Raw genomic sequence first — 27224 nt, 5'->3', positions numbered from 1 at the left:
AGTACAATTTAGTGTATTTTTGAATGTTTATTGTTGATCCATCTATATATCTATTTATCCATTATCACTAAAAGTGATAATTATATTAACTCTGATGTCAAATGATAACAAACCACCACCAACAATCAATGCGCAAAATATAAGTTTATAGGTATGTACTACATATGTACGTTAGACCAGCACCTAAAATAAAATCGGATTAATAATGTTAACTGATTTTGTATAATTATGTAAAAAATTAAAAATTTGTTCTTTGTAGTAGATTTTTGGCACAGTTCTGCTATTATCTTAAATGTTTAATCCGTTTAGTTTTACTTAGCTGCTGGAGAACAGTATTTCCATCTAAGACAAATATATTTTTGGGAGCATGTTTAATATATACTTTCATTTACTAAAACAATGTTAAGATAAACAGAATTAAAACAAAACGTATCGTTTTCATAAACTTACACACTCGTAATTGTCTAACAAATCTATATGTGGTCGGTCCTATAAGATATAAATTGAGTTTAATTGATTTGTGTTCAGAGAAAAAAATGGAAATAAATTGGTATTCATGGACTGAGTTTGTATTAAAATTTTAAATAAAAACTTGACCAAATTTATGCACCTGAGTAAAACTTTTTCATTTAATATTGAAAATAATTAATGATCCAAAATAGGTAACTACTACTACATAACATATTTGTCACCATTTAAATATACACAACAAAAAAACAAGTAAGAATGTATAGTCGGGCATGGCCCACTATATGAGTATGTTCAAAATGTGGATTCTTATACCCTGCACATTAGTGAGAAGGATATACATAGGGTGGGCTCAAAAGATACTGATGTTCCCACCGAAAATGAAAATTTAGTTCTTTCTAAGATACCATTTCTCAAAATTTTTTTCCTGAAGTCAATATTTGGTAAGCTGGATTAAAGAATAAAAAGGTCCCATTTTTAAAGTTTTTATGATTAATTTCATATTTCTGGCAAATAAACAATATACAAATTTAGTATCATATGAAAGGCCTTTGAGAGACGTTGACATAACACAATTTTGTATACGATTCCAAAATTATTACAAATATTGTAATTTTTCGAAAAATTTTAAGATTTTAAAAATTTTTGCATTGAATTATTTAATGTAATTACATAATTGAAATTATTACATACTAGCTGCGTGAACCTGGCATTGTTCGGGTTTCTCCAAAAAGAGAAGATAATATTTTTCTATGTTTAATGATTATAATTTTTCTGAAATAGGTGTCGAAATTTAGCTTATAACTATAAAGTAATTATTTAATTTTTCTGCATTTTGGTTAATCCTAAATTGAACCAAAAAGTCCCATAAAAAAATTACAAAATGAAAATAAGCTTAAATTAGAAAGTATTGACTAATATGTAAAAAATGTAATAAACTTTTTTGGAGAAATTATTTTTGAAATCAGAATTTTCAATCACTGGTAGGGGGAAAAAAACTCTTCTGAAAAAATCTGCATAAAATCGTGAAAATTGGAAAACTTCAAATTCTCTTAAAATCTTGACAGGAAATAAAAAACTTTTCATTTGACAAATAATTTTGAGTTGTTTACTAAAGAGTAAAGCCACCGTTTTTGTCTCGTCATTGTTTTTCAAAAATACATCTTTTAACTATGTATGGGCAATTTCATGTCAAGTGACCCAACTCAAAATTTGCACCAAGGTTAGTACTATTGGTAGTAGGCCAGACACAAATTTTCATATATATTATTTTTATTCTGGATTTTAATTTAACTAAGTTTTATTTTGTTTGATCGAAATATAATTTTATTTACAACCTAAATTTATAAACTAAATCCGATTCTGTTTTAAAATACTTATTTTCTGAGGATATACAGTCCGTTACAGGTTTTGAAATAAAAATAGTTTTCCAGCGGAAATATAAGTGATGGGAGTATTATATCCGGATCTTCAACCGATTTTACACTACAGATGTTTATTTTTGCTAATCGTAAAGTATATACATATATGAACAATTTCATATATATATAAGAAATATTTTAACTCCAAAACTTGAGTTAAAATATTATTTTTTTCACATATGTCCCTTGTATTCCTAAGTGTCCACAAACCTCTTGAAGGAAATGGACTAAGCTTTCTTTTGAGTAAAAAATACAAGAAAAACGTCAATTTTGAAAAAATAGGGGAAAATTAAGTGCCAAATATTGAAAAAAATTTATTCTTTAAATTAAAAATATATTTTTTTGAGTCTGGCCTACTATCCTATAGTACTAACCTTGGTGCAAATTTCATCCAAATCGGAAGACATCGATTTTAAAAGTTGGGTCACTTAATACGAAATTCCCCATATATATATATAAAAATGAATGTATGTGTTAGTTTTTAAGTTTGAAGTTTTTAGACTACTAAACGGCTGAACCGATTTTCTTGAATTTTCACGGTATATTCCTGTATGTCTATTGTATATTGAGAAAATATTAAATCAGTATATCTGAGATAATATAACAGTTAAGAGTCCTCAAATTTTATCGGAAACACTTTAATATGATTATTTATTTCGCATGAAGAATTTTCACATCCATGTAAAAATTATAGGTAATAAATTGGCGGACTAGCCATGAGGGGAGCGAACTCATATTAACTGAATATAAAAATTCGTTTATCTGAGAAACTAATAGAACTAAATTCTTCAAATTTTGCACGAAGAACTTAAATATTCATCTGAACACTTTGGAGGAAAAAGAGCGATACTTGAAGCCCCCATATGAATTAAATAGAAAAATTCGTATATCTGAGAAACTATTAGAGCTAGCTAGAACTTTGACATTCATGTGAACATTTAGAGAAAAATGGGCAGACATTCAATTGGCACCTCCCATATGAATTAAATACAAAATTTCGTATATCTGGGAAACTATTAGATTATTACCATTTTTCATGGGTTACATTTAAATCTTAATTAACGTTTGGAAAAATTGGCAAATTTGCAATAATGTGAATGGCATCTCATTATACATATATCTATATAAATCTTCATAATCGTTAAGTGGGGTTTTTTAATTATATTGCTTTTAGGGTAGCAAAGCACACTTGGTATAGCTAGTAGTGTATAAAAATGAATATATGTTTGTATTTTGAAGTTTATAGACGAACCGATTTTCTTGAAATTTTCACAGTGTCTTCCTTTATGCCTGGAAGAAGGAGCCACGCCCACATACAAAACAAGTATTAAAAGTCGAATATCTCAGAAACTGCAACAGCTAGAGTCCTAAAATTTGTTAAGAACAACTTTGAAATCCATAAGAATATTTGTGGACAAAATGGGCGGGATAGCTATAGTGGGCATGGCACCTTCCATATTAATTAGAAAAATTCGTATATCTGAGAAACTATTAAAGCTAGAATCATCAAATTTTACATAAAGATCTTAGACATTTATGAGAACATTTAGAGAAAAATGGGCAGACTTTCAATTGGCACCTCCCATATGAATTATATACAAAATTTCGTATATCTGAGAAACTATAAAATTATTCAAATCTCATTTAATAAAAAATTTTATGTTTTTGTGTTCAATATTATATACAATCCAAAAAATATAATTTAATGAATGAAAAAGTGCCAAAAGTCCCGAAAAAGTACAAAAGTCTCTCTCAGTAAATTCTTATTTAATAAGCACCGTGCGTCATGTGTTCCAATTAACCATTATAGAGAATCCAAAAGGTATCATTTGAAGAATGGAAAAGTACCAAAGAGTTCCCACTAACAGAATATTATTCAGTTCAAATTTAGGTTCCTAGATTGAATATTTTAGAAAATTCAAAAAGTACCATTTATGAGATAAAAAGTACTAAAAAGTTCTCTCTTAAAGAATCTTATTCAGTGAGGGCCGTGTATGTTTAATAATAATGTGTTTTGAATTCATATTATAGAACATACAGAGTATCATTTGAAAAAAAAGTACCAAAAGTGGAATAAATTATACCTTAGTAGAAAGTACTAATAAAAATAGAAATGTACTTTTTTGAGAATTAACTTTACAAAATGTTCCGTATTTAAATCTATATATCACAGACAAAGCTCAAACGATTCAAATCTGCATTATTTTGTTCCAGAAAAATTGTGCTTTCAAAAAGTACCAAACAATTTACTCGAATTTGGTCCTATATATGTAGGCCTTAGTACTCGAATACCAAAATAATATACCAATAGCTTATTTTGTGTGAGTAAATAAACTACTTTTTCAAATTTTATAAAAATTGACTCAATGAGTTTTCCCCTTTTTGGTACTTTTTTCCCCAGTGAAGAAGCAAAAATTTTGTTGCAATAAATATTACAGAATTAGTCCGTAATTTAATAGGAATACTTCAATAAATCGAAAAAGTTTTCTTAATGTGCTAAAAAAAAGTGCCAAAAATACAGTTTTCTCCCTTTTTACACCCAAAAAGGACTAAACTTTGAAAAAGTACGAAACAGGTGTCTCCTAATTTTGGGAGATATATTGAAAATATTTACAAAAATGTTATTTTGTTTATTAGTTAAAAAGTCCAAAAAAGGTACCAAAATCACCTTTGTTACACATTTTCACCCCTTAAAAGTACGAATTTCAAAAAAGTACCAGACACCCATCTGCTTATTTTGGGAGTAGATACAGGTGTATTTAAATTTTTTCATGTTTCACTAATTTTAGGTAAGATAATTAAGAAAACACGTTTTTCCTTTTTTACCCCTAAATGTAGAAATTTCCAAAAATCCCTCCTTAGTGGATCTACATAACCAAAAGCACATCAAAATTTCATGATTCTAGGTTTAGCCGTTTGGGCTGTGCGATAATGAATCAGTCAGTCAGTAACGCTACTCTTTTATATACGTTTTGAAGATGTAATGTGTAGGTAGGTTTGTGTACATATGTCTCGAATGAAAATATCACATAAGACCTATCGGTATGAAAAAGTCAAACGAATTTCAGTAATTTTTCAATCAAAAACCAAATAAAGCCAAAAACCATTAGTTCTTCCTTGGTAAAATAAACATATAACAAACAAACATAAAACGAAGAAAAAGATAAATAACTTATTAAATAATTAACGGATTTTTTTTAAACAAAACTTCATATTTATCATTATAAAGGCCCCAGCATCTACACCCAGCAAAAACTCGCTAATGGGTTGTACTTCCATAACCACTTACTTTTCAATGACTACTACTTACCGCCTGCATTACTTAGAAGTACTCTAGTAATGACTTTCTTATAATCTGATAGAGAAGTACTTTATTTTCGGCATTGCCATTTTATTTGCACATTTTATTTAATTGCGTGTTATGAATTGTGTTTAACAAAAGAGAAAACAAAACCATTATATATAAAATAGATATAAAATAGATAAGCAGTGGTGCAGTGAGTAGAACATTTGACTAACAAATCGAAGTCCCGGGTTCGTATTCTAGCTGGCTCTTTTTTTATAAAAAAAAACAAAACAACTTACTCAACAACTGTTTTGTAAAAGAAATTGCAAGTACATACTTCTTTAACTCCCTATTTGTAAGCGAGCGTAGAAGTACTTGTCTCCAATGACATCACCGTGTTAAAATAGTGACTTAAAATGCTAATGAAGAAGTAGTGAAGAGAGGTTTTATTAGCTTTTTAACTCATTACTTTTCAATGTAAGTTTTTCCTGGGCACTAATCCTTTAAGTAATTTAATATAGGTTGAGATACGACTAATTTATGACTTATAAATGCTTAAAGGTATGAAAAAACGGGTTTTCTCAAAAAGAGAAATGAGTCTACTTTCCAACAAAAATTATTTAAGAATGTAGTTTTGTACTATTAATGAGAACTTTTCATATCAAAATCAATAATTTGCTAATTTTGAAAAACATCTTAAATTTTCTTGGCATAGAACATTAGTTTTTGAAATGTTCACATTATTTTGTTAAATTTTTATGTAATACTAGCTATAACCAGCGTGCTTCGCAACCCTCATCATAAAATATAAAATATTTATTGCAAATTTTCAGTAAATATCTGAAATATCAGAAAGTCGCCTTTTATAGGGTTTTAACCCAAGATTCTATGTTCAAAAAGTACCAGATGTAGAACGAAAAAGTTACCGAAAATATCCTTGTATGTAAAGAACGAAAAACTAGTAGTCCATGTTTATAGATTCCCATTTACTCATAGCATATTTTATGCTATGGTTCAAGATTTCATATTAAAGAAAACTCAAAAAATACCAGCTGAAGAACGAAAAAGTATAAAAAATCCTTTCCTACAGATATCTATGCACGCAGGACGTTGAATGTTTACTTTTATGTTTTACGTTCAATATTAAAGAAAATTCAAAAAGTTTCAGTTGAATAACGAAAAAGTGCAAAAATTCATTCCTACAGATTTTAATCAATCAGTCAATGAAGGAAAAGTACCAAAAAAATCCCCTTTTAGAGATTAAATTTTTTTCTTGAGGCTCTGCATGTTTAATTTCATGTTTTTAGGTTCAGTAATAAACTCAAAAAGTACTAGATGAATAACGAAAAAGTACCAAAATTCACTTTTATGAGATTGTCATTCACTCAAAAATTCATTCCTACAGATTTACAGTTATTCAGGACTGTAAATATTTGATTTTATGAGAGTGTGAAAAGTTCCCTTTTATATATTATTATTTACTTAGAACTCTACATGCTTAATGCTAGGTTCAATATTATGCAAAGAAAGTAACGGTTACAAAACGAGAATGTACAAAAAAAGTGTCCTTGATGCATGAGTTCCAAGTAACATCCCCTTAACATATTTAGTGTTACTAAATCTATCAATTTTTTAAATGTTATCATATTAGGCTAAGTGAGTTTGAAGAAAATCAATTTTTTACTTTTTAAAAAGTATCAGACGTCTGACAGCTTATTACTCAAAATGAACAACGATAAGTTTTATATTTTTGTTCTATCTCTTTTAATTGAAAATATATAAGGTTGCCGAATTTTCCCGTTTTAACCATTTGTACTCCTAAACATTCGAATTTCAAAGGATCCCGTCTTATCAATCCATTTTTTGTAAAGCAAATCTTCCATCCAAATTGAAGTTTTTCGGCTTCAACAGTTTAGGTTGTGTGATGACGAATCGGTCAGTGAATTTTTTGGAAACATTGAAGAAATAGCTATCTAAACTCCGTTGGACAATATTTGCTAGGATCAATAGGTGAAAAGTTACACTTATTTGAAAAAAACCCTGTATGACAAAAATGTCTAACTTTAACCCCCTCTAACTCCGGCAGTTCTTGACCGAGCTGAAACCGTGGTGCAAATTTCATCGAAATCGATTTTTAAGTTGGCTCACTTGACATGAAATTGCTCATATTTATATAGATGATACATTCAGATCAAGGTAATTTACCCTTACCGGTATCACACAGATTTGTAGAAATACTTATTAAAATAAAACAAGTAAAAAAATAAAATGTGATTTAGTTTTCATAATAAAGTGGAATAGTGCCTAGCCTGAGATATACTTAAGCTATTTATTGTTGAATAAAATTGTGGATATTCAAGTCATATTTTGAAGGGGGCTTTATATAGGGGCTAGGGTCAAATGACGCCCTAAAAGTATAAAACTCATTAGGGTCATCAAGGCAGGGATAGAACTTGATTTTGCAGCTTTCTGTCGAGATACGAATACATTAAACATAATTATGAAATTAAAAGCCCCATTCGGCGGGTTCAGTTGTATGGGGGGGTAGGTGAAATAATGACCGATGTTAAACATTTTCAATAGGCTTCGTGCCTGGGATCATGTAACAAATTTCATTTAAGTAGTTTAGCTAAATCGACTCCTAAAAAATGATCCTAAGTCGATTGGTATACTTTAAGGTGGGTATAGGACCTATATTATTGTGCGTTACAAACATCAGCACAAACCCAATATACCCTCCCCGATAAATGGTGTAGTTTTTAAAGAGTTTATTTTCGACTGTGCCGAATCTTAAATACCCACCATTAAAACATTGTCATGTATCGATATAAGCATGAACGTGATTTTCAAAAGAGGTTCTCTTCAGAATTACTATGTTGAAATGTTCAAATCTTAATATCAACAAAAACTACATTTTTCTCCTCTGTAATACTCAATAAAACCCAAAGTGTTTTTACTTACTCATCCGAGATTTATAAAAAATGCAACGACTCAGTATGATTTTAGCCATTGTCTTAATTAATATAATTACAATGCGTTAACAATGGTCTAATACTTTTAACAATTATTGATGATGAAACATTTTTCTGTTGAATGGGGAAATTTTGTACATTTTTCTAGTTTCCCTTTTATATTCTCAAAATTGTTGTAAGCCAGTTGATTGAAGTATAATTCTTGAATCTAATTTGTGTTTTGTTTATTTTTATTTTTACACCTACACTCTCACACGCACACACTTACTTCCCTGCAGTAGTCTGGAGGAACGCATTATGGATGATGATGACAAGAAATTGGTTTCCGGCGAAATACACAGACGTAGTCTAAGTCAATCTCCGCTTGAGCAGGCAGCTAAAGTGATTGTCAAGAAATTTGATGCCAGTATAAAAAGTTCCAGTTTTGGAGCCACGGTCGACGATGGTGGAGGTGGCGTCTGCTGTGCAGATAACATAGTAACATATACTACGTTGAGTAACGGAAGTGAGAATCTGCCTGCAGCACATCAACACAAAGTAATGCCTCAACAACAATACAGCAACGGAAGCGGAGATAAAATCTGTTGTGGTGATATGAGCAGAAACAAAACGACTCACATAACAGACAATTCAGATGACGAAGAAGGCCTTACTAATCCCGGAATTCAATCCAATATTGATGACAACGACATAGACGCAATACACACAAGGGATAACAATGAAATGGCTAATGACTGCACAAACACTGATGGAGATGGCGATAGGATAAATGATGAAATTGAGGTAATTTGTGTAGAATTACGTCTATTTAAGTGTGTATTTATATAATAATTAGCATATTAAACGGCTGATTTGTTTGTTTGTTTGTTTTTATTGTAGAATGTCGAGGACATGTCAAAAATACCACGTCTACCCGGCGATGGTGCACAAATGGATGATGAGATGCCATCTTCAGTTCGAGGTTCAACATCCACGTTGGCTGCAAGTTTTCGGAAGCCTCGCATTAAGCCGAACATTCCATTGCGAGTACAGTCGGTCCGTATAATGGAGAGAAAAATTCGTTACGGACCAAAGAGAAGAACAGAAAGCTGTAGTGTATTCGGCAGTACAAGTCTTGGCAAGTATTTTCAATTGTTTTCTGCATAAATCTGTATTAGGGAGATCGGTTATATCAAATAAAAATGAAAAATTAAAATTTATTAATAAGCCTGAGCTAAGAAAAACGGCCTTGGGGTCAACAGATGGTTCCACAGAGCGTGAAATCCATATATAGAAATATGAATTAATTGAACCCATATATATATATATATATATATATATATATATATATATATATATAAATATTAATAGTAAGAAAGTGTAGTTGGGCTTCACATTCAGCCTTTTTGACTAAAGTTCGGTTTAATTTCCATGATAATGTAGAGATAATAGCTACATATTTATTTGGCATTATTTAATAATGTAATTCCCCAGTGGCAGTGGCAGTTCTGTTTAGCTTGTATTTATACCTGCATTCCATTTATTGAATAAAACCAAAGCAATGGAGATGATATCATTAATCACAGCTGTTAATCACTACAAATTTTTCTGATAGTCATAATTTTCAGTAGTCATTCATCCTTTTAATATTGGTTAGATTTGATTGCCCCTTTAGCAAAATTTTACTGAGTCTAGCAAAACCTTTTTGTTGTTTCTAGATTCGGAGAAGCTTCTTATTTATCGCGGAAGTAATGCCATAATTTGTTGTAGCTAATGTTAAAACCTCTATGTGTTTCTTTGAGTATCTTACATAGCTTTGAGTTCTGCCAAGTATGGAAGCTTTTCTTTGCCTTAGTAATTGGATAGGAAACTTAGAATGTTTTGCTTATAATTTTACTGAAGGTGGAGCTGTCTTATTAAATCGTGTGGTAAACCATCATAAATCTATAGTTATGATAATTTCCCAAAATATTCCTATTACATTATTTCTAAAGTTGCAAGCAACCAGAACTTAATTCGATTAAAACATTTACGTCGACAGATATGTATATGGACAGACGTGTCTCTATAAAATATGTTATTATACCAATTATTAGACACATCGGTGCTGGGCGATATGTATGAAAACTATAGGCATGAAATGGGGTATTGTCCTACTATGACAAATTGGCTTTATAAAAGTGTAATTAGACCAATTCTAGCTTATGCTTCAATAATCTGGTGGACTGCTTTAGACAAAAAGTGCAATATCAAACTACTACAGGGAGTTCAGCGTACATGCTGCTTGGGTCATCAATGTATACTGGACACATTGGAAGGTTATACACAAACATCGGACGTGTCTGATCGTATACCAGACACATAATATGTCGGAAACTTTGAAGCGCTGATCCCAGATAGAATGTCTTGGTCAAGCGGAACATTAGAGCAAATACCAGTAGGAATCGGTTGTTACACGGATGACTCTAAATTGGGGGACAAAGTGGGGCTGGGGTTCTATATTGAAGACCCAGAAACAGAAATATACCACCGTTTACCAAATCATAGCACAAGCTTCCAGGCAGAAGTACGATCAATAACGGAATGCGTAAATTGGATTAGAATAAATATGACGCCCACAGCGCTTAATATATTTACCAATAGCCGGAAGGCAATTAGGGCGATATCAGGCGATAGAACTAAATCTAAGACCAGCAACAAAAGCTGAACTGAAAATATGGGTGAGAGAATCCCATAAGTCCTCTTGGAATAATGAAACAGTGGGTAGAACCACGAAGATCCTATGGGGTGACCCTGATGAGAGCAAGACGAAAAATCTCCTCAAAATGAGCAAGTCTGAAGTTGATGGTACGTATTCTGATTGGACACACAGGATTACGAGCACATCTATGCAAAATTGGACGTGCGGATTCAGACGAACGTAGAGCATGTGGAGAGGAGAGTGAAACTCTGGAGCACTTCCTTTGCCACTGTCAGGCATTCGTCGAAGTTAGATCCATTCCTGACTAACAATGATTGGAAGATTCTTAGGAATTACGTTCATGAAACTGAGTTTTTGAAGACTGAAAAATAAATCATTCAGTTCCCTTTTTTTCATGATAAGGAGCGCACAACAGGCCCGATAGTGACCTAGGTGTATTTCTTCGGATTTGATGTAGTATACATCCTCCTATCAACCTACCACCTACCCATATCAATTATTATATCAATTTACTAGTAAACGCCCGTATTTATAAGATATTAAGATAAATTCCTACAATAAACCATCAACAACTTTATGAAGCATTTTTGAATATGAGGCAAATCATTAAAATCTAAATTCAATTTCATTTAAAAATATACATATGATAATAACTCTTAAGAACCCTTATTACTATGAGAAATTGTTTAAAATATAAAGAAACATAGATTTTTACCTTTTGCATAAACACTTTTATAAATAAGATTTTCATTAAAAAAATCCATAAAACGAGTGCTATAAATTTTAACGGCAATGTCTAAGTGAACAAAAACATTTTTAGATATACAACAACAATAAACTTACGCAATCAATAAAAATGGATCTCTTTTTATATGCAGATTTTGATGCAGAGGAAGATGGTCACAAACTTCCATCACCACGGCCATTAAGCAACGATACCTATGCAGCATTTAAGAGTGGAAATGTTATTAAAGGCATTTTGTGCCCATCTTTGACAAACTCCTTTAAGCAAAGTTCATTAGAACGTGCCTATCTGACCTACACGCATCGACAACGGCAAAAATCGCTAATTATTGTAAATATTGTGGACTTTATACTGAAGGTGGCACTAGCCATGATCTGGTTTCTAAAGGAGACTGTAACTAAAGTTGATGTGGTATGTATGTTTTTTTTATTAATGAATCTAATGAAATTTGATGTTACAGGACGATGACATCATCATGTTCTAGATTCACATTCACATGTTTTGTTTTAATTGTTGTACTATTTCTATGTTCATGCTGTTTTACATTCTTTCTCTTCTTCTCACATTTTGCTAAAATTCAATTAATGCAGGAAGTTAATATTGCAACCGCCATAACTTGGTCAGTTTGCTGTGCCCTTTCCAATATGGCCATATGCTTTCTGGGCTATTGGCGATGTTTTGCCAACAACTACTTACATTGGGCAGCCGTATGTACATGGATACTTTTTAATATACAAGGTATGTAAAACGAAACAAATGCTATCTTTTGTATTGTTCTGTTGACCTCTATGGAGCACACTCATCACAATTTATTTATATTGTAATATCTAATAAGAGCAATTAACTTTAAATATAATTAGGCACAAAAGGATTCACTCTTAAGTAGTGTATTGTTTACCATGACAAACATCAGAAATGTTTTTTTTAAATATAAATCTAAATTTAAAAAATGCACAGTGCCACATTTGCCCAATCTAGAACCACAAAAGTAAAACCAAAAAGTTCGATTTTCGCGAATTTTAAATATATGTATATGTATGTATATGTGACCTAAAACTTCAAGTATCATGGAAACATCAGAAGAAACCCAGCAGCTTGACAAAAAGTCAATGCATCCCAAAAAAAGCCTAACCACATGGTTAGCTCTAATTCGTCTTTCGTACTTCTGAGACAACTCACCACCGTCCCTTTGTATATCTTAAACACAGGTGGCAATTTTTGTACATAGTTCTGCCGGTCCGCGTACAAGCACTTTGCTCAAGTACTCAAGTTATCCAACCTCTGACCATTACAGCTCCGTTGCTTAAGATGCAAAAAATCACTTCCTAGCACACAAGCTAGCACACTTTTCATTCATCCGACACACTCTTAGAGAACAACATCCGACACACTCACTATAGGTATACCGGCGAGTGAGATCCGTATACCCCCATATTCATCCCGTATCATATACATTTAACACCGACTCATTTCCAACGCTTAGACCCACAGTGGGGTTTCTTTAGACTTCGGAAACAGCACTGAACTCATCCCCCAATTTAGATTTCACAGTGCATCAGTCCTTTAACCGACATTCTCTTCCCGCGAATTTGGGTTTAAACCACAGCCACTACGCGGATCCCGAGCGAACATCAACCAACAGACCAGTCAGGACAGAGTGCTGCGGGCAACTGGCCACCCGTAGTACCAGATTTTGTGGTGCTCTGGTTCGACCCCATGTCAAATCTTTCCAAGGAAAGGCCGAGGATGCATTTGATCATCACCAGTTTATAGTCCCGGTATACTAGAGGTATTTGTGGCACCTCTTTTCCCCGGGATTGCAATCACACCAAAATAGTGTCTTTCATCAAGGTAACATGACCCCGGGAGGCATGTAAAAGTCATCACCAGGTTTTTGCTGGATGGGTATTATAAAAATTAATTATGTACCTTTAAGTAAGATTTGATATAAAAATTATGGCATAATCTGCATCGGTGTTAAAAATATAAAAATTTGAAAATTCTTTGCAATGAAAAAATAATGCACTATAGCTCAAAAAACAACTAAGCACCAGAACATAACAAGCGAGTTATTAAAAAAATGTTTTTTTTTTTTTTTTTTTTTTAACACACCTTAAGTAAAATATGTGAGCAAATTTGTATTTAGCTATTTAAAATTCCGTAGAGAACCCCTTATTTTCCTGAGCTAAATTGAACTGTCACGACATGTCAGTTATAATTACTATATTTATAAATAAAAATTCACATATGTATTTCCTATTATTTTGCAGGATTTGTTGGAGAAGGTGTGGGGTTTGCTGATCGAGAATACTTAATATGGTACATATTATTTGTCATATTTGTACCGTATGCTATGTTACCGTTGCCATTGAAATGGTGCGTAGTAGGTGGTACAATCACAGCTAGTTGTCATCTAACTGTAATAACCATAATTAAATTGCAACAAGAGGAAGTAAGTAATAATGAATATACACCGAAATACATTAGTATGTATATCTATGTATGTATAATGTACATTAGGGTGTATGATTACATATTATTTAAAAAAAATCAATCAATCTCGACGTTAAAATAAAAATAGCGAATCGCGAATCATTTTGGCATCGGACAGAAGTCTGTCCGTTTGTTAAATAAAATCAGCTTTTTAGAGGCACTAGATAACTTTGGAAACTAAAACTTAGATTATTCGATTAGTTGTTATTTTAAGAATTTTGATATTTAAATTAATTCAGAATTTAAAATTAATTATTAAGCTTAAAATAAATTAAATATTTTGCTAAAAATGTCCTCAGTTCCCTACAAATGATCTAAAATCCTGATCTCAGTAGAATTTGTCTAAAAAAAGTTTCAGAGGCCTCAAAAAATTTCTAACCTTAAACTATTCTTGGAAAAATAACTATAGTTAGTCTATAATCGGAAATAGGTCTCAATAATTAAGACTTCAATCCTTCCTATTAGTATGTTTAGGTATCCCAGGTTTTCCATTTCATACTAACACTTACAAAGAATTACTTTTAAAATAAAATTCCCATGTTTAAGAATACTTTGTCAATGTGAATTTTTAACTCTTGTTATTTAATATTTAAAACACTACAATATTTTTTATATTTTTATTGTCCTGTTAATAACTTGCCAACTGTACAGATGTAAATTTATTTTACTATTCCATGGGGACGATAAATTCATACGAAGAAAGCGTTTTGTGGGGAATGAATGCAAATACTTTGTACATTCACCACAAAACGTGTGATTTATTGTTAGTTTAGATATAACATTTTGTAATGCATTCTTAGAATACATATCAATAACTGTTCTTCTTCTTGTTATTCTCCTTTATATTACTTTTACAGAAATCAAATTGTGTGGCATTTCAAATATTTGCTAATTTCATTCTTTATACTGCCATTAATGTTGCCGGCATGTACACGAAGTATTTAACCGATAGAGGTCAACGACTCGCATTCATAGAAACCCATAAGGCGATGGAACATAAAAAGGAATCGGAAAAGGAATTACAAAAAACACAAAAACTTTTAGATTCAAGTAAGTTTTTTATTAACAAAATTATTACATTTACTTTAAAAGTTTAAACTAAATACATACACACATACAAATGTAGTCCAATAATATTAAATTTGTATGTATCAATTTAACAACCTCAATTACTATTCCAAGAAACCATTTAATGAAATCCTTTTGAGTTTAAGAGTCCTTAATGCATAATTTTTGTTTAAAAATCAATTTTCGCACAACTCTTTTTATTTTCCAAGTAAACACGTACATACATACATATGGATGTATGTATAAAATATCAATAAATAGCAAATTATTAGGTAAAACATACGTTTGACAACCAATATGTGCCAAAACAAAAAGGCATTCTATGTTGAAAATACCTTCAAATGAAGAAAGATCTTTGTCTAGGCCAATAAAATCTGTATGTTGTTGTATTTGTGACTTTTGAAGTCATTTCTAAAATTAAATCTCATAAATGGAGCACAGGTAAAACAATCCTTAACAGGTAATGGCTTTCTCGAAAATACTTGAGTACGTTTTCTGTCTAATACTTTTCAAATCATTAGTGTTAAGAAAATGTTAGACAGTAAGGGTCATCTTTAGAGAAATTTATATTAAAAAAGAAAATAAATTGTTATATTCAAAAATTCTATATATTTGTGTTTAAAATCTAAAGTGTTTGATATTCTCTCTTCAACAGTTTTACCCAACATTGTTAATAATCAAATTCGCAGCGAGATGTACAAAGGTACGGATCCGAATGTTGAAACGCAATTTAATAAATTGTATGTTTATCCCATGGATAATGTGAGCATATTATTTGCGGACATAAAAGTAAGTATTCCAGTGGTCCGTCTGCTCCTTCAAATCATCGTATTATAGATGTTTAATAAAAATTAATGTTTCTTTTTTAATAAAATTCAAAAATCCTTTATATACAGTGGGTTAAATGATAATTTAACAAAAAAAATATATCTATAAGGAAAATTGCAATGTTAATTGGTTATTGAATTTATATTTTGTTGTTTGCAATTTTAAATACTTATCAATTAACCTACTTGATAAACATATTCATTGCATGATAATGCCTGTTTATATTGCCAATAACTTACTATAAATACATACTTACAAACGTTTATTAACATACATATGTATGTATTTTGTTCTTTTCAACAGGGTTTTACCGAACTCGCCAGTAAAACATCTGCTCAACAACTTGTGAAAATACTTAACGACCTTTTTGCACGTTTCGATAGAATAGCAGAGGTAAGTTAAAACAATTGTTCAACAGTAGCTAACAACCAACAATAGAAACGGAATCAAAAAATATAAAAATAACGTTAAACGTAAAGAGAAAATGACATATACTATCATAGGAAAAAATGTTAGGTGGAGAAGTGTAACTGAAGATATAAATTAATGTCCTGTAAACATTTTCTATTGCTGAAATCACCCTGAAATATTTTCCATGCGGTCAGGCAAATACATTACTTATCATATTGTCGAAATATCCTTATTCTGATCTGCCGTTGGAAAGAACTCGTGGAAGCGTCTTCTAGGCATATAGAACTAACTTCTAGAAGACACACAGAAGTATTTCGCATTTAGAAGTACACAACAAGCAATTTATATGTATATCGGTTCTGTTTTTATATGAATCTTATTTTTTTTAATTTTAAGAATGTTTGGTTCCGCTCCTTAAGGGAACAAGATCTATTATACGCACACGCGTGTAAAGAGTACTCCGCAAAGCACCAGTACTGACCCAAAACTAATCCAAATATATGAATGAAACATTTTCCATTAAATGTTCCTAAGTGAGAACCACGTAGTTCTCAAATGCAATTAATTCCAAAACTACTCTCACGACTCACCACCGCCCTTATCTTACTCAAGTGCTTAAGCTATCTAATATCTGACCATAGTGTTGCTTAACATCCGAGTTGTAAAAACCTCACTTCCGTTTACAACCACGTATATGGGATGGTCTCTGTTGAGTCGGCAATAGGACCTAAAGACGTAATCGGTAGACTGAAACACGAATTCATCAAATAAGCCTTTGCTCTTACTCACAGAGAACACACTGTGGTAAATCTGGTATGAACAGTGTAAACCCTGAACATACCCGGACAAGTAAGGAAAATTGAATGGTATAAATTGTATATGATACCTTACATCCGGGATAAGACAACGTCCGAAACTCTGTCTTGTGGTCTACCGATTCCCGTGGTATTAGATTATGTGGTTCTCTGGTTCGCCCCATATCAAATCATTATTCCAAAGAAAGGCCGAGGATACATTTGATCATCTCCAGTTTATAGTCCCGGCCGACTAGAGACACTGGTAGCACTTTTTCTTTCCTCCGTGATTGTAATAACACCAAGATGAGGATCTTTTATCAAGGTAACATGCCCGGGGGTTTGTAACGCACAAATATATTGGTCATAAAACTACCTTAAAGATTGGAATCGCATTGGAATCATTTCTGAGCTGATTAAGCCATGTCCACACAGGTTCATGTAAACCTAGTTATCATTGTACAGGCTGCACTTTTTAAATATATCGGAACCAAGGTAAAATTCTACATAAATGTTTAAATTATTTTAAACATGAATGATGTCAAAATATTTCATACTGATATTATATTTCCCCATCGATAAATATTTTCATTAAAACAATGTTAAAATCACTTTCTAAAAATAACATAACATGACTATAGCTGAAGCTATTCAAGAGTCACATTACTTGTGTCGTTGTCGTACTCGAAAGTAAGCCGTTTTGTTAAATTGGCATTACACAACACAACATAAGATTTAGTCAACTTGTGGATTAACGATAGAATTTAAATGTCCTGAAATCCGATCAGTATAAATCTGACAATCGGAGACGCAGGATTTTGAGTATAGGATTTAAAGCATCGTCAAGGACTTAGGTGACAAGTGTCTATCACAGACCTTCCAGAACTAGAGAGTAATATGTTTACGAATAGAGAAGGTCCGATTTTGATGGCCCCAAATACCTCTAAAATTTCATCCTAGGAGGAACTTTGCCTCAACTGACAAAAATCCTTCTGGTCAAAATACCCTTTAAATATCAATAGGAAGGTTTCTGCTCCAATTGCGGACTATAAGTAACACTTACTTTCAGATCTATAGATGTTTTCAAAATATGCAATCATTTAAATTCAATATAAATATACTCAATATTGTTAAAAATTGAACCTCACATGAAAATTTAATAATATTGGTACAATTTCTCGGTATGTTACGGTTCGCAAAAATTTGAGTTAAAGTGGAATAGTTTAAAGGAGATTTTATTGATATAAAGTACCACTAAACAAACACAACCAACAGTCAACATGCAGTGTTAAATGTCATGCATAATATTGCCATTACGATGGCACTGATTTTTTTTACAAAATTTTTCGTTGTATTTTTTTATAATATGTTTTTCCTCTAATTAACGATAGCTAGAAAAATGTAATAATGATTTACTGATAAATATTTTTATAGATAAATGGCCGTCACCCTAATAAAATTCCACACGTACATACTTATGTATACAACGTGTTCGTCCTTGTTGTACCTATACGTTTTTATAAAATATACACACAAACATACCATTTCGGTTTATATTTATTTTTTCTCATTTTTGTACTTCTCCTGCTGTTTCAGGATAATCATTGTTTACGTGTCAAACTACTTGGTGATTGCTACTATTGTGTCTCACAATTCGAAAGTGATAACTGGAAAACACGTCCCGATCATGCAGTATGTAGTGTTGAAACTGGCCTCCATATGATAAAGGCCATCAAGGATGTTCAATTGCATACACATGTAAGTTTTACTTTTTTTTACATTTTAATATTAAATTTAAGAACTTTAAATTAAATACTGAATGAAATTCTTAAATACATATTTTTAATCCGATATTAGTAAATTTTAATATAATTTAAAAGAGATTTGATTTATAATTACTTATAAAATTTGAGATATAGATTATTGTTTTTGAGCCTATTTAAAATCGTGAACCGATATTTTTACAAGCTTTTATTTAACTTGCTTTGTTAGTTTGCTAGATGGTGCAAAATCTATAACCGAATTTTTGCCCAGTTCCCATAGATCCCCTATTCGATCTATGTTTTATGTTTGAAAATTTAAAAATTTTTAACAAAATTTTGAATCAGTTTATTGGGAACTAAACTAAACTAAACTAAACTAAACTGAATCTTAAAAAGAACTAAACTTAAATGTTAGTTCTTTCTCCATACAAACAGGGCCACACTAATGTACATGTATGCGGAATAGATAGGCGATGCTACAGAAACGGATATGTACCCAGCAGTTCGGTAGAACAGTCCCGAAGTTAAGTTTGTTTTTTTAAGTGTTCACACTCTCACTTACAAAGGGGACACTAAAAAGTCGACCTTTACAAAGAGGACATCCGTGGCGAAAGATGAATTAGAGCCAACCAGATGGTTAGACGTTTGCGGAAATTACTGTCCCAGTAAAAAAAGAGCTTCCAAAGAAGCGGAAAAGAAGTAGAATTTACTCTATGAAAATACTGAAAAAGACCTGCAGAATTGATGATTTTAATACAGGCTTGTCGTAGGAGGGATGTCCTTTTCATTTGATTCCAAATTCACTACTTCCGAATTTATTCTCAAGAAGTAATTTTTATGTTCTTTTTTGGAAGTTATTTGGAAGAAAAATTGTAGCATTATAGAATACAACTAATTTGAGTTAAATAATATGGAAAAATAAGCACATTCTTCAGCATTGGAAAAATATCATTATTTTCGTTTCTTCGGAAGTCATTAAACTCCACTTTCACAAAAGGTGGAAAAATTCACTTAGTGCTACTTTTGAAGTTGTGCTAATGTTATTCTTTTGGAAGTACTTCGTTTTATTTTTGCTGGGTGTCTTTTTCGGATGCATTGACTCTTTGTCGAACTGCTGGGTAAGCTTGTACTACAAACATACACATACAATTCGTGGCAGACAATTATAACAGTTTTATTTGTTCAAACAAAGTCAACATAGTAACCATTCGTCCATACTCACGTGTTTTCAATGGATTGTAACATAGTGTGCATATATAGATGTATGTATCTGCATTAATTGCATCCATTTATTTCGCCGAAAACTTTTCACTTTAATATGTTCAACGTCATCAAATTTAGATTTTTATTGTTTTATACATCAACGTGTTTTGGTATTCCAGTATATGTATGATGTGAATATAGGAATAGGAATATTATTTGCAAATTAATATTTTAAAAAAAGGAACATTTTTGGAACGCTTTAATATATTTACTGCCTTATTCATAACAACTTATCAAAGTTTTATAGAACAAATTTTGTGTGAAAAATTGTCTTATAAACTTTTGATAAATTGTTATGAATAAGGTCCTTAATCTTTAATATATTTTAATCCCGTTATAAGTAAAATCAAATTAAACATATTTTGTTCTATTTTGGATCTGTTAATAACTTATTTAATTATAAAAGACTTTACCAAATTTCGAAAACTAAAGTTCTTTAATCGAAATCTTTAACTTTTTTTATAGGTCGATCTCAATATGCGCATTGGCATTCACAGTGGCTCCGTTATGTGCGGTGTTTTGGGAAATAAAAAATGGCATTTTGATGTTTGGTCAAATGATGTTATAATTGCAAATCACATGGAATCTGGAGGAATTCCCGGGTAAGTATTTTGTGAACTCTTTAAATTTTGCAATGAAAAAAAATACTTCGTTTATTTTAGACGCGTTCACATATCGGAAGCAACACTCAAGTGTTTAAATGATGCCTATGAAGTTGAGCCGGGCAATGGCGGCAGTCGTGACAATCATCTGAAAATGTTAAATATTAAAACATTTTTAATCAAACGCACAGAACCATTAAGGTTGGTATTCAATTAAAAAATAAGACCTCTTCAATTACACTTCGTTATTTTTATAGTTTTGGCAATTGAAATATTTATTTTATTTATTACAATGATGTATATATACATACATCATTGTAATAAATAAAATAATAACTGAATATTTTCTTCACAGTTGTGGTTATTTCAGCATTCATAAAACAACATTAAGGTCACTCCTTTTGTATAAATTAAAAATCAAAGCCGATGTTTCTATAGAATTTAAGTATAATAAGAATATTAAAAGTTCTATAATATGGATTGTACATTGTTTTGTGTGGACCTTTAATTTAGCGAAAAAACAAATAATAATTTTGGAATACCTTAATATATGTATATTTGTAAACACTTTATTTTCAGACCGAAAAGACGCTTTGGCACACGCAGCACCCAACATCTTGCCAACAATAATGGCAGTAATACAAGTATTCCAACTGCGAGCACATCGCCGACAATTACCGGTAAAACGTTTGTACCTAAATCCGTTTCCACAACGGGTGTTCATAACGAACAACAGCAACAACAAACAACGCCCACACCATCACAACCACAACCACCACCGCCATTAGCAGCAACAACAGCAACAAATCCCACATCACATGTACCACTTGCAGCGCTACAGAAGAAAAACATTTCGTTAAGTTCATTGCCCAATGTAGTGGAAGGTGTCGCTATGGGCCCAGCTGGCCTTTCAACCGTTTCCTCACCAACGGCACCCACTGCAGTAAAGGCGAATGGCGGAAGTGTTCACAGTATACTGGATGCAATTGATCCAAAATCATTAATTACAGAAGACGAACCGACCACAGAGTGGACACCAGAAATACCATTTAAAAATGTAAGTGTCATTTATAACATTTTTTTTTGGACGTGGTGTTGTTGGCAACAATAGAAGTACTTAAGAAAGTATAAAAGCACTTACCAATTGAATTGTATAATTAAAAAAATATATAAAAATAGGTCATGTTATTCTCGCAAATTTGAATTAAATAAAAAAATATAGATGACGTCAATAACTATATTTGTATCAGTCATATGTTTAATGGGTTTTTATATCTAGGATAATCTAGCAACGTATGTATAAGGGTATATCAAGGGAATATGAAAATGGGTCTTAGATGTAATCTCTCCATTTTAAAGCATAGAGTAGATAAAAGCCATATATTCACACAATATTAATTTTACGATCAGATGTATACTTAGTCTAATATTATTATTTAATTTTTAAAATCCATACCACTAAGTGTTAGGTTTCTGCCTGGAACGCATTGAACCGATGCCCGACTCAGAATTATTTTCTGAGTAGGTTTAACCATGTTCGTCTAGCTGTCTGTCGATGATAACTTTGTGTGCAAAGTACGATGCTTTTGCTTCAAGGACCGAGTCTATAGAAACATGCTTTATGTACGCCTAAATGATGCAGCTATCAAAAAATCAAAAAATTTCCTCAATGTCCATAATTTACTTATAACATAAATATATCTACCAAATTTTTTAGGATCCAGTCTAAAATAAAGACCCTTTTGGAAAAATATTTTTTATCAACAATTTAATGCAACTTGTTGTGCTTCTGCTGATGATATTGGTCCTACAACCACTTTAATGTATACCGATCGACTCAGAATCACTTTCTGCGCGGATTAAGACTTGTCCGTCTGTCATGTCTATCCCGCTGGTTGGCTGTCATGTAAACCTTGTGCGCAAGGCCACAATTTTCAAGATATTTTGATAAAATTTGGACCAAGAATGTTCGGCATAGGGACGAAGCCTATTAAAAATGGTTGAAATCGCTCCATTATTTCACCTAGCCCCCATACAACCGGATCTCCCAATTTTGCTTTTTATGCCATAACTACGTCAAATTTACTAGTATCTGTCCAAAAATCGGCACAACTAAGTTTTACATAAGCACAAATGACACTACCGATATTTGTAATGATCGGCCCATATATGATACTCTACACCTACTCATGGTGCAGGGTATCATATGGTCGGCAATGCCCGACTATACTTCCTTACTTGTTTTTTATTGTGATTATGATTGAATATAAAAATATATTTTTTTTTAATTATTTCACTACACTTTTATTTACAGTTAAATTCTCCCGATGAAGGCATTATACGTTCCGATTCAGTTTTAGGAGATCCAAGACAATCACAACGTGTTTCAGTTACTCCACTGGATGAGGAAGTATGGATTCTTTCAAAAACAAACCATGTACATGTTTATAATAAATATTATTTATTTTGCAGATAGATGAATTCATTGAGCAGAATATACAAATTAATTCGAATAAGAAAATTCGACGAGAGTACCTTAGTCCATGGACATTAAAGTTTAAAGATAGAGATCAAGAGTTGAAATTCTGTCAATTGCGCGAAGACATGTTTCGGTAAGTGAATATATATTTTTTTGTACAAAGTAAAAAGTTAAGACAATAACTCCTCGAACTAAAAGTTATGGAAGATTTATTAACTTTGTTTCATTGTTTTTATGGTCCATATAAGCTATTTAAAAATATATTTAATTTAATCTCACTTTTTAGCTCCAACATGTTGTGCGTATTTGTAATATGGATTTTCATAGTATTGTGCCAAATTATTATTATACCCCGATGTACAAATCTCTTAATATGCTTAGCAATAGGAACTATTATTTTAATATTTAGCTGCATAATAGTCATGGCTGAAGAATTTTCAGGTAAGTTTAACTAAAAACAGAGTCGAAAATTTTGAATAACAATTTGATGTAATTACTACCAATTTTATAACCATTATGTTGCCATAATCATATTTTTGCAAACCTATATTCCACGAGGATCTAAAAGTATATAAATTAAATCTGATAAAAGCTCAATGAGATCTTCCGTTGGGAAACAAAGTTCTAGATTAATGCGGGCTTTAGATTAGAATTAGATTAGTTGTAGCAAAAACTCGCTCTCTCGAAATTTTAGCTTTATTTAATATTTTAAAAGTTGAAAGTCAATATTTTTCTTTTTGTTAATTTTTAAAATTCCACCGAATTGAGTTCAAAATTTTGAACGTTACCATTTTGTTTATGCAGTTTTTAATACGAGTTTTCTTTTTACTTCTAGGTCTACCGGATGTTCTTAAACGAAATTCAGCAAAATTAGTACATCAACGACAACGTCGTACCTATTTCATATGTGCCATTATCATTCTTATGACAGTCTTAAGTTCAGTTGGTCTTATTCTATGCCCATCCTCGACATACTTCGATGGTAGTGGCAACAATAATAACAACGAAAGCGAGAAACGTTCTACACCATCGGCCGATACTTATAAAGCAATATCCAATCCAGTTAACGGCAGCAGCAGCAGCAGAGTGGCTATTATCAATAACGGTGAAAAGGAAATAAAATTGAATGTTGTTCTCTCAGCCACCATACATCACAATATTACAATAAATGGAGCTGGCAGTATTGTTGATGCCAATTCCTTGTTGGTGGACAATTTAGCAAATGCTACAACAAATGAATTGATACGCCGCAGTATAGTGGATGCCTTAAATCTTACACAGACCACAAACAACATTCTCAATAATACGATCGAACCATTTGAGAAGTCTCAACGTTCTCGGGTACTTGGCAATCAACACAATGAGGATACCAACAATAGCCATATTCAGAACAATTTCATGATTCCAACGGATGACAACTATACGCTATTTTACACAGATTTATTTTTACGTAATGAATCCTATTCACCAGACTGTGCCCATCCCGAGTACATCGTATTTACTTGGATCTTGTGTTTAGTGTCGTTGGCAACAGCACTTAAGCTGTACTATTTGGTCAAAGTGATAATGGCCATTTGCATGGTTGCATTTTATACTACTCTGATTCAATTGGTATTTCCACTTATATATCCCAAAGATTTAATTGATCTCGAACAATCACGTCTCGGCATGCCATTGGGCGTTCAAATGTTAATACTTTTGGTATCATTTTTGGTGATGGTTTGCTATCATGCCCGTTTAGTTGAAGTAAGTTTGAGTTTCCTTAATAATTGAGGAAATAATTAATAACAGAATAATTTATATTTCAATAGGTCACATCACGTTTAGATTTTATTTGGAAGGAACAAGCAGAACGGGAATTAATAAACATGAAATCTAATCGAGCATTAAACGATACATTAATTAAGAATATTCTACCCGACCATGTTGCCGCTTACTATTTATCCGATGAACATACAGACGAACTGTATTCGAATATGCACAATTTATGCGGCGTCATGTTTGCTTCTATACCAAATTTTCAAGATTTTTACTCCGAGGACATTGACAATGGCAAAGCCTGTATACGAATATTAAATGAAATTATTTGTAAGTTTATAGTTCGATTTTATAAATTTTAGCAGTATTTTAAACACATTCATTAATCTATTAAAGGCGACTTTGATGAACTATTGGAAGAGTCACGTTTTGCCTCCATTGAGAAGATAAAAACAGTTGGTGCCACTTACATGGCAGCAGCAGGCTTGAATTGCGATTCGTTGAGAATGCGTGGTGAGACTTCTGAGGACAGTGTTTGCAGTTTAGTGGAGTTTGCTTTTGCTATGAAACAAAAATTGGAGGATATCAATAAAGAGGCTTTTAATAATTTTCAATTGCGAGTGGGCATATGTAGTGGTTCCTTGGTAAGTGGTGTTATTGGAGCCCGCAAACCAGTATACGATATTTGGGGGAATACAGTAAATGTGGCATCACGTATGGATTCAACTGGCGAAAATTGGCGTATACAGGTGCCAGCTAGTACCGCAGATTTACTAAAGGCCAAAGGTTATACATGTGTGGTAAGTTATTAATTAATAACAATCAAATCCGTAAAAATTCATTTGTTACTCGTTACAGAAACGTGGTGATATCAATGTTAAAGGCAAGGGGATTATGACTACTTATTTTGTTCTTCCACGTGGAGTAACCGAGAGTCAATTATCTTCACCTGTGCACATGCCAGCTGGTATACCCATGACACAAACACCCAATCTACAGCGGCAAACTTCACATCACGGTTCATTTAGTGCAGTTGTCTTTGGAATGCTTCAAGCTTCCAAGCGAAGTACAAATATGGCAGGAACTCGTAAGTTTACAATTTGAAATTTTACTATAGATATTTGTCCAATTCGCAATCGGCTATGGTTTGTTTTCGAAACTAAAAAAAAAAAACTATTTTTGCATCAAAATGGACCAGCTATTGGTCAATTATGGACCAGACTCTTCAAATATTTATAAGATGAACCTATAAATTCATTCAAATTTTAATTTATCATAAATTCAATAACTTATTAAAAATTATTTGCTGAAAACTTTCGACATTTAATCAGTACTTATGCATGTTTATATTAATGTACATATACATCATAATTTTACAGCTACTGGTACACCTTCACCACAAATAAGAAGAGGTCATAGAGGCAGTACATTTAGTTCAGTCCGTCTGTCACAAAAGGCTACCATCAACAATCCTGTACGGCGAAATACTACTAGAGTTCGTGGACGTTCTTATCGCCAGAAAAAGGTAATTTACTGCTAATTTAAAAAAATAGATAAATTCAGATTATTTAATTTAATTTATAATTATATTTTATTTCAGAGCTCTTCCAACAACTCAATCGTTACACAAACAAGTGGTTCCTATTTACCATCATTCCGTCGCATCGATCAAATCGAAACAACAATATCAAAAAGTCAAAATGATGCATTATAGCGTTTACGTTACTGGGTCTAAAATCCTAAACGCCAGGAAAGCAGATAGATGCACAGGAATTTAATTTAATACGTCTTTTATATAGATTTATGTAAAAAGTACTTAGTACAAGTTAATTATTTACGGAAACAGATACGTAATGTCAATTTAAAAAATAATGACGAATTGTAATGTAAAAATTTTATTCAAAATACAAACATACATACAAAGTAATTAATTAAGTACATCACAACTATTTTCATAATTATTTTATAGAATGTTTTCATTTAGTATTTAATGTTTATGTATTACTAGCTATACCCAGTGTGCTTCGCTACCCTCATCGTAATGGAATAAAATAAATATTATTGTAAATGTATATATATCAGCAATATCAAAAAGTCCCCTATTTAAATTTATGTTTATATATTCAATATTTAAGAAAACTCAAAAAGTACCAATGAAGTACGAAAAAGTAACAAAAGACCTCTTTTATTTAA

The 27224-nt window shown here is 31.8% G+C and overlaps 1 protein-coding gene across 8 annotated transcripts in view; it reads left to right on the top strand.

The window, feature by feature from the left end:
* Positions 1-26995, top strand: part of LOC119606237 (adenylyl cyclase 78C) — a 107683-nt gene extending 80688 nt beyond the window's left edge. For 7 of the 8 annotated variants that reach the window (XM_037959917.1, XM_037959987.1, XM_037959827.1 and 4 more), the window contains 21 exons: positions 8426-8930; positions 9027-9264; positions 11706-11983; positions 12163-12310; positions 13843-14024; positions 14923-15115; positions 15789-15922; positions 16265-16354; positions 18763-18924; positions 20658-20794; positions 20855-20995; positions 21374-21851; positions 23109-23204; positions 23267-23406; positions 23560-23714; positions 24109-25019; positions 25085-25361; positions 25428-25831; positions 25890-26118; positions 26411-26556; positions 26632-26995. In XM_037959917.1, the coding sequence (XP_037815845.1) occupies positions 8426-8930; positions 9027-9264; positions 11706-11983; positions 12163-12310; positions 13843-14024; positions 14923-15115; positions 15789-15922; positions 16265-16354; positions 18763-18924; positions 20658-20794; positions 20855-20995; positions 21374-21851; positions 23109-23204; positions 23267-23406; positions 23560-23714; positions 24109-25019; positions 25085-25361; positions 25428-25831; positions 25890-26118; positions 26411-26556; positions 26632-26745 (5158 nt within the window). In that variant the 3' untranslated portion in view covers positions 26746-26995. The remainder of the gene's footprint in view (positions 1-8425; positions 8931-9026; positions 9265-11705; positions 11984-12162; positions 12311-13842; positions 14025-14922; positions 15116-15788; positions 15923-16264; positions 16355-18762; positions 18925-20657; positions 20795-20854; positions 20996-21373; positions 21852-23108; positions 23205-23266; positions 23407-23559; positions 23715-24108; positions 25020-25084; positions 25362-25427; positions 25832-25889; positions 26119-26410; positions 26557-26631) is intronic. The other variant, XM_037960063.1, reaches the window with a different exon arrangement.
* The last annotated feature ends 229 nt before the right edge of the window (positions 26996-27224 follow it).

Source organism: Lucilia sericata, unplaced genomic scaffold (assembly GCF_015586225.1).
Source record: "Lucilia sericata isolate MDLA Ls3-8-SP2 unplaced genomic scaffold, ASM1558622v1 Contig000000F_arrow, whole genome shotgun sequence".
Classification (NCBI taxonomy): domain Eukaryota; kingdom Metazoa; phylum Arthropoda; class Insecta; order Diptera; family Calliphoridae; genus Lucilia; species Lucilia sericata.
This window is presented reverse-complemented; position numbering and strand designations above follow the sequence as displayed.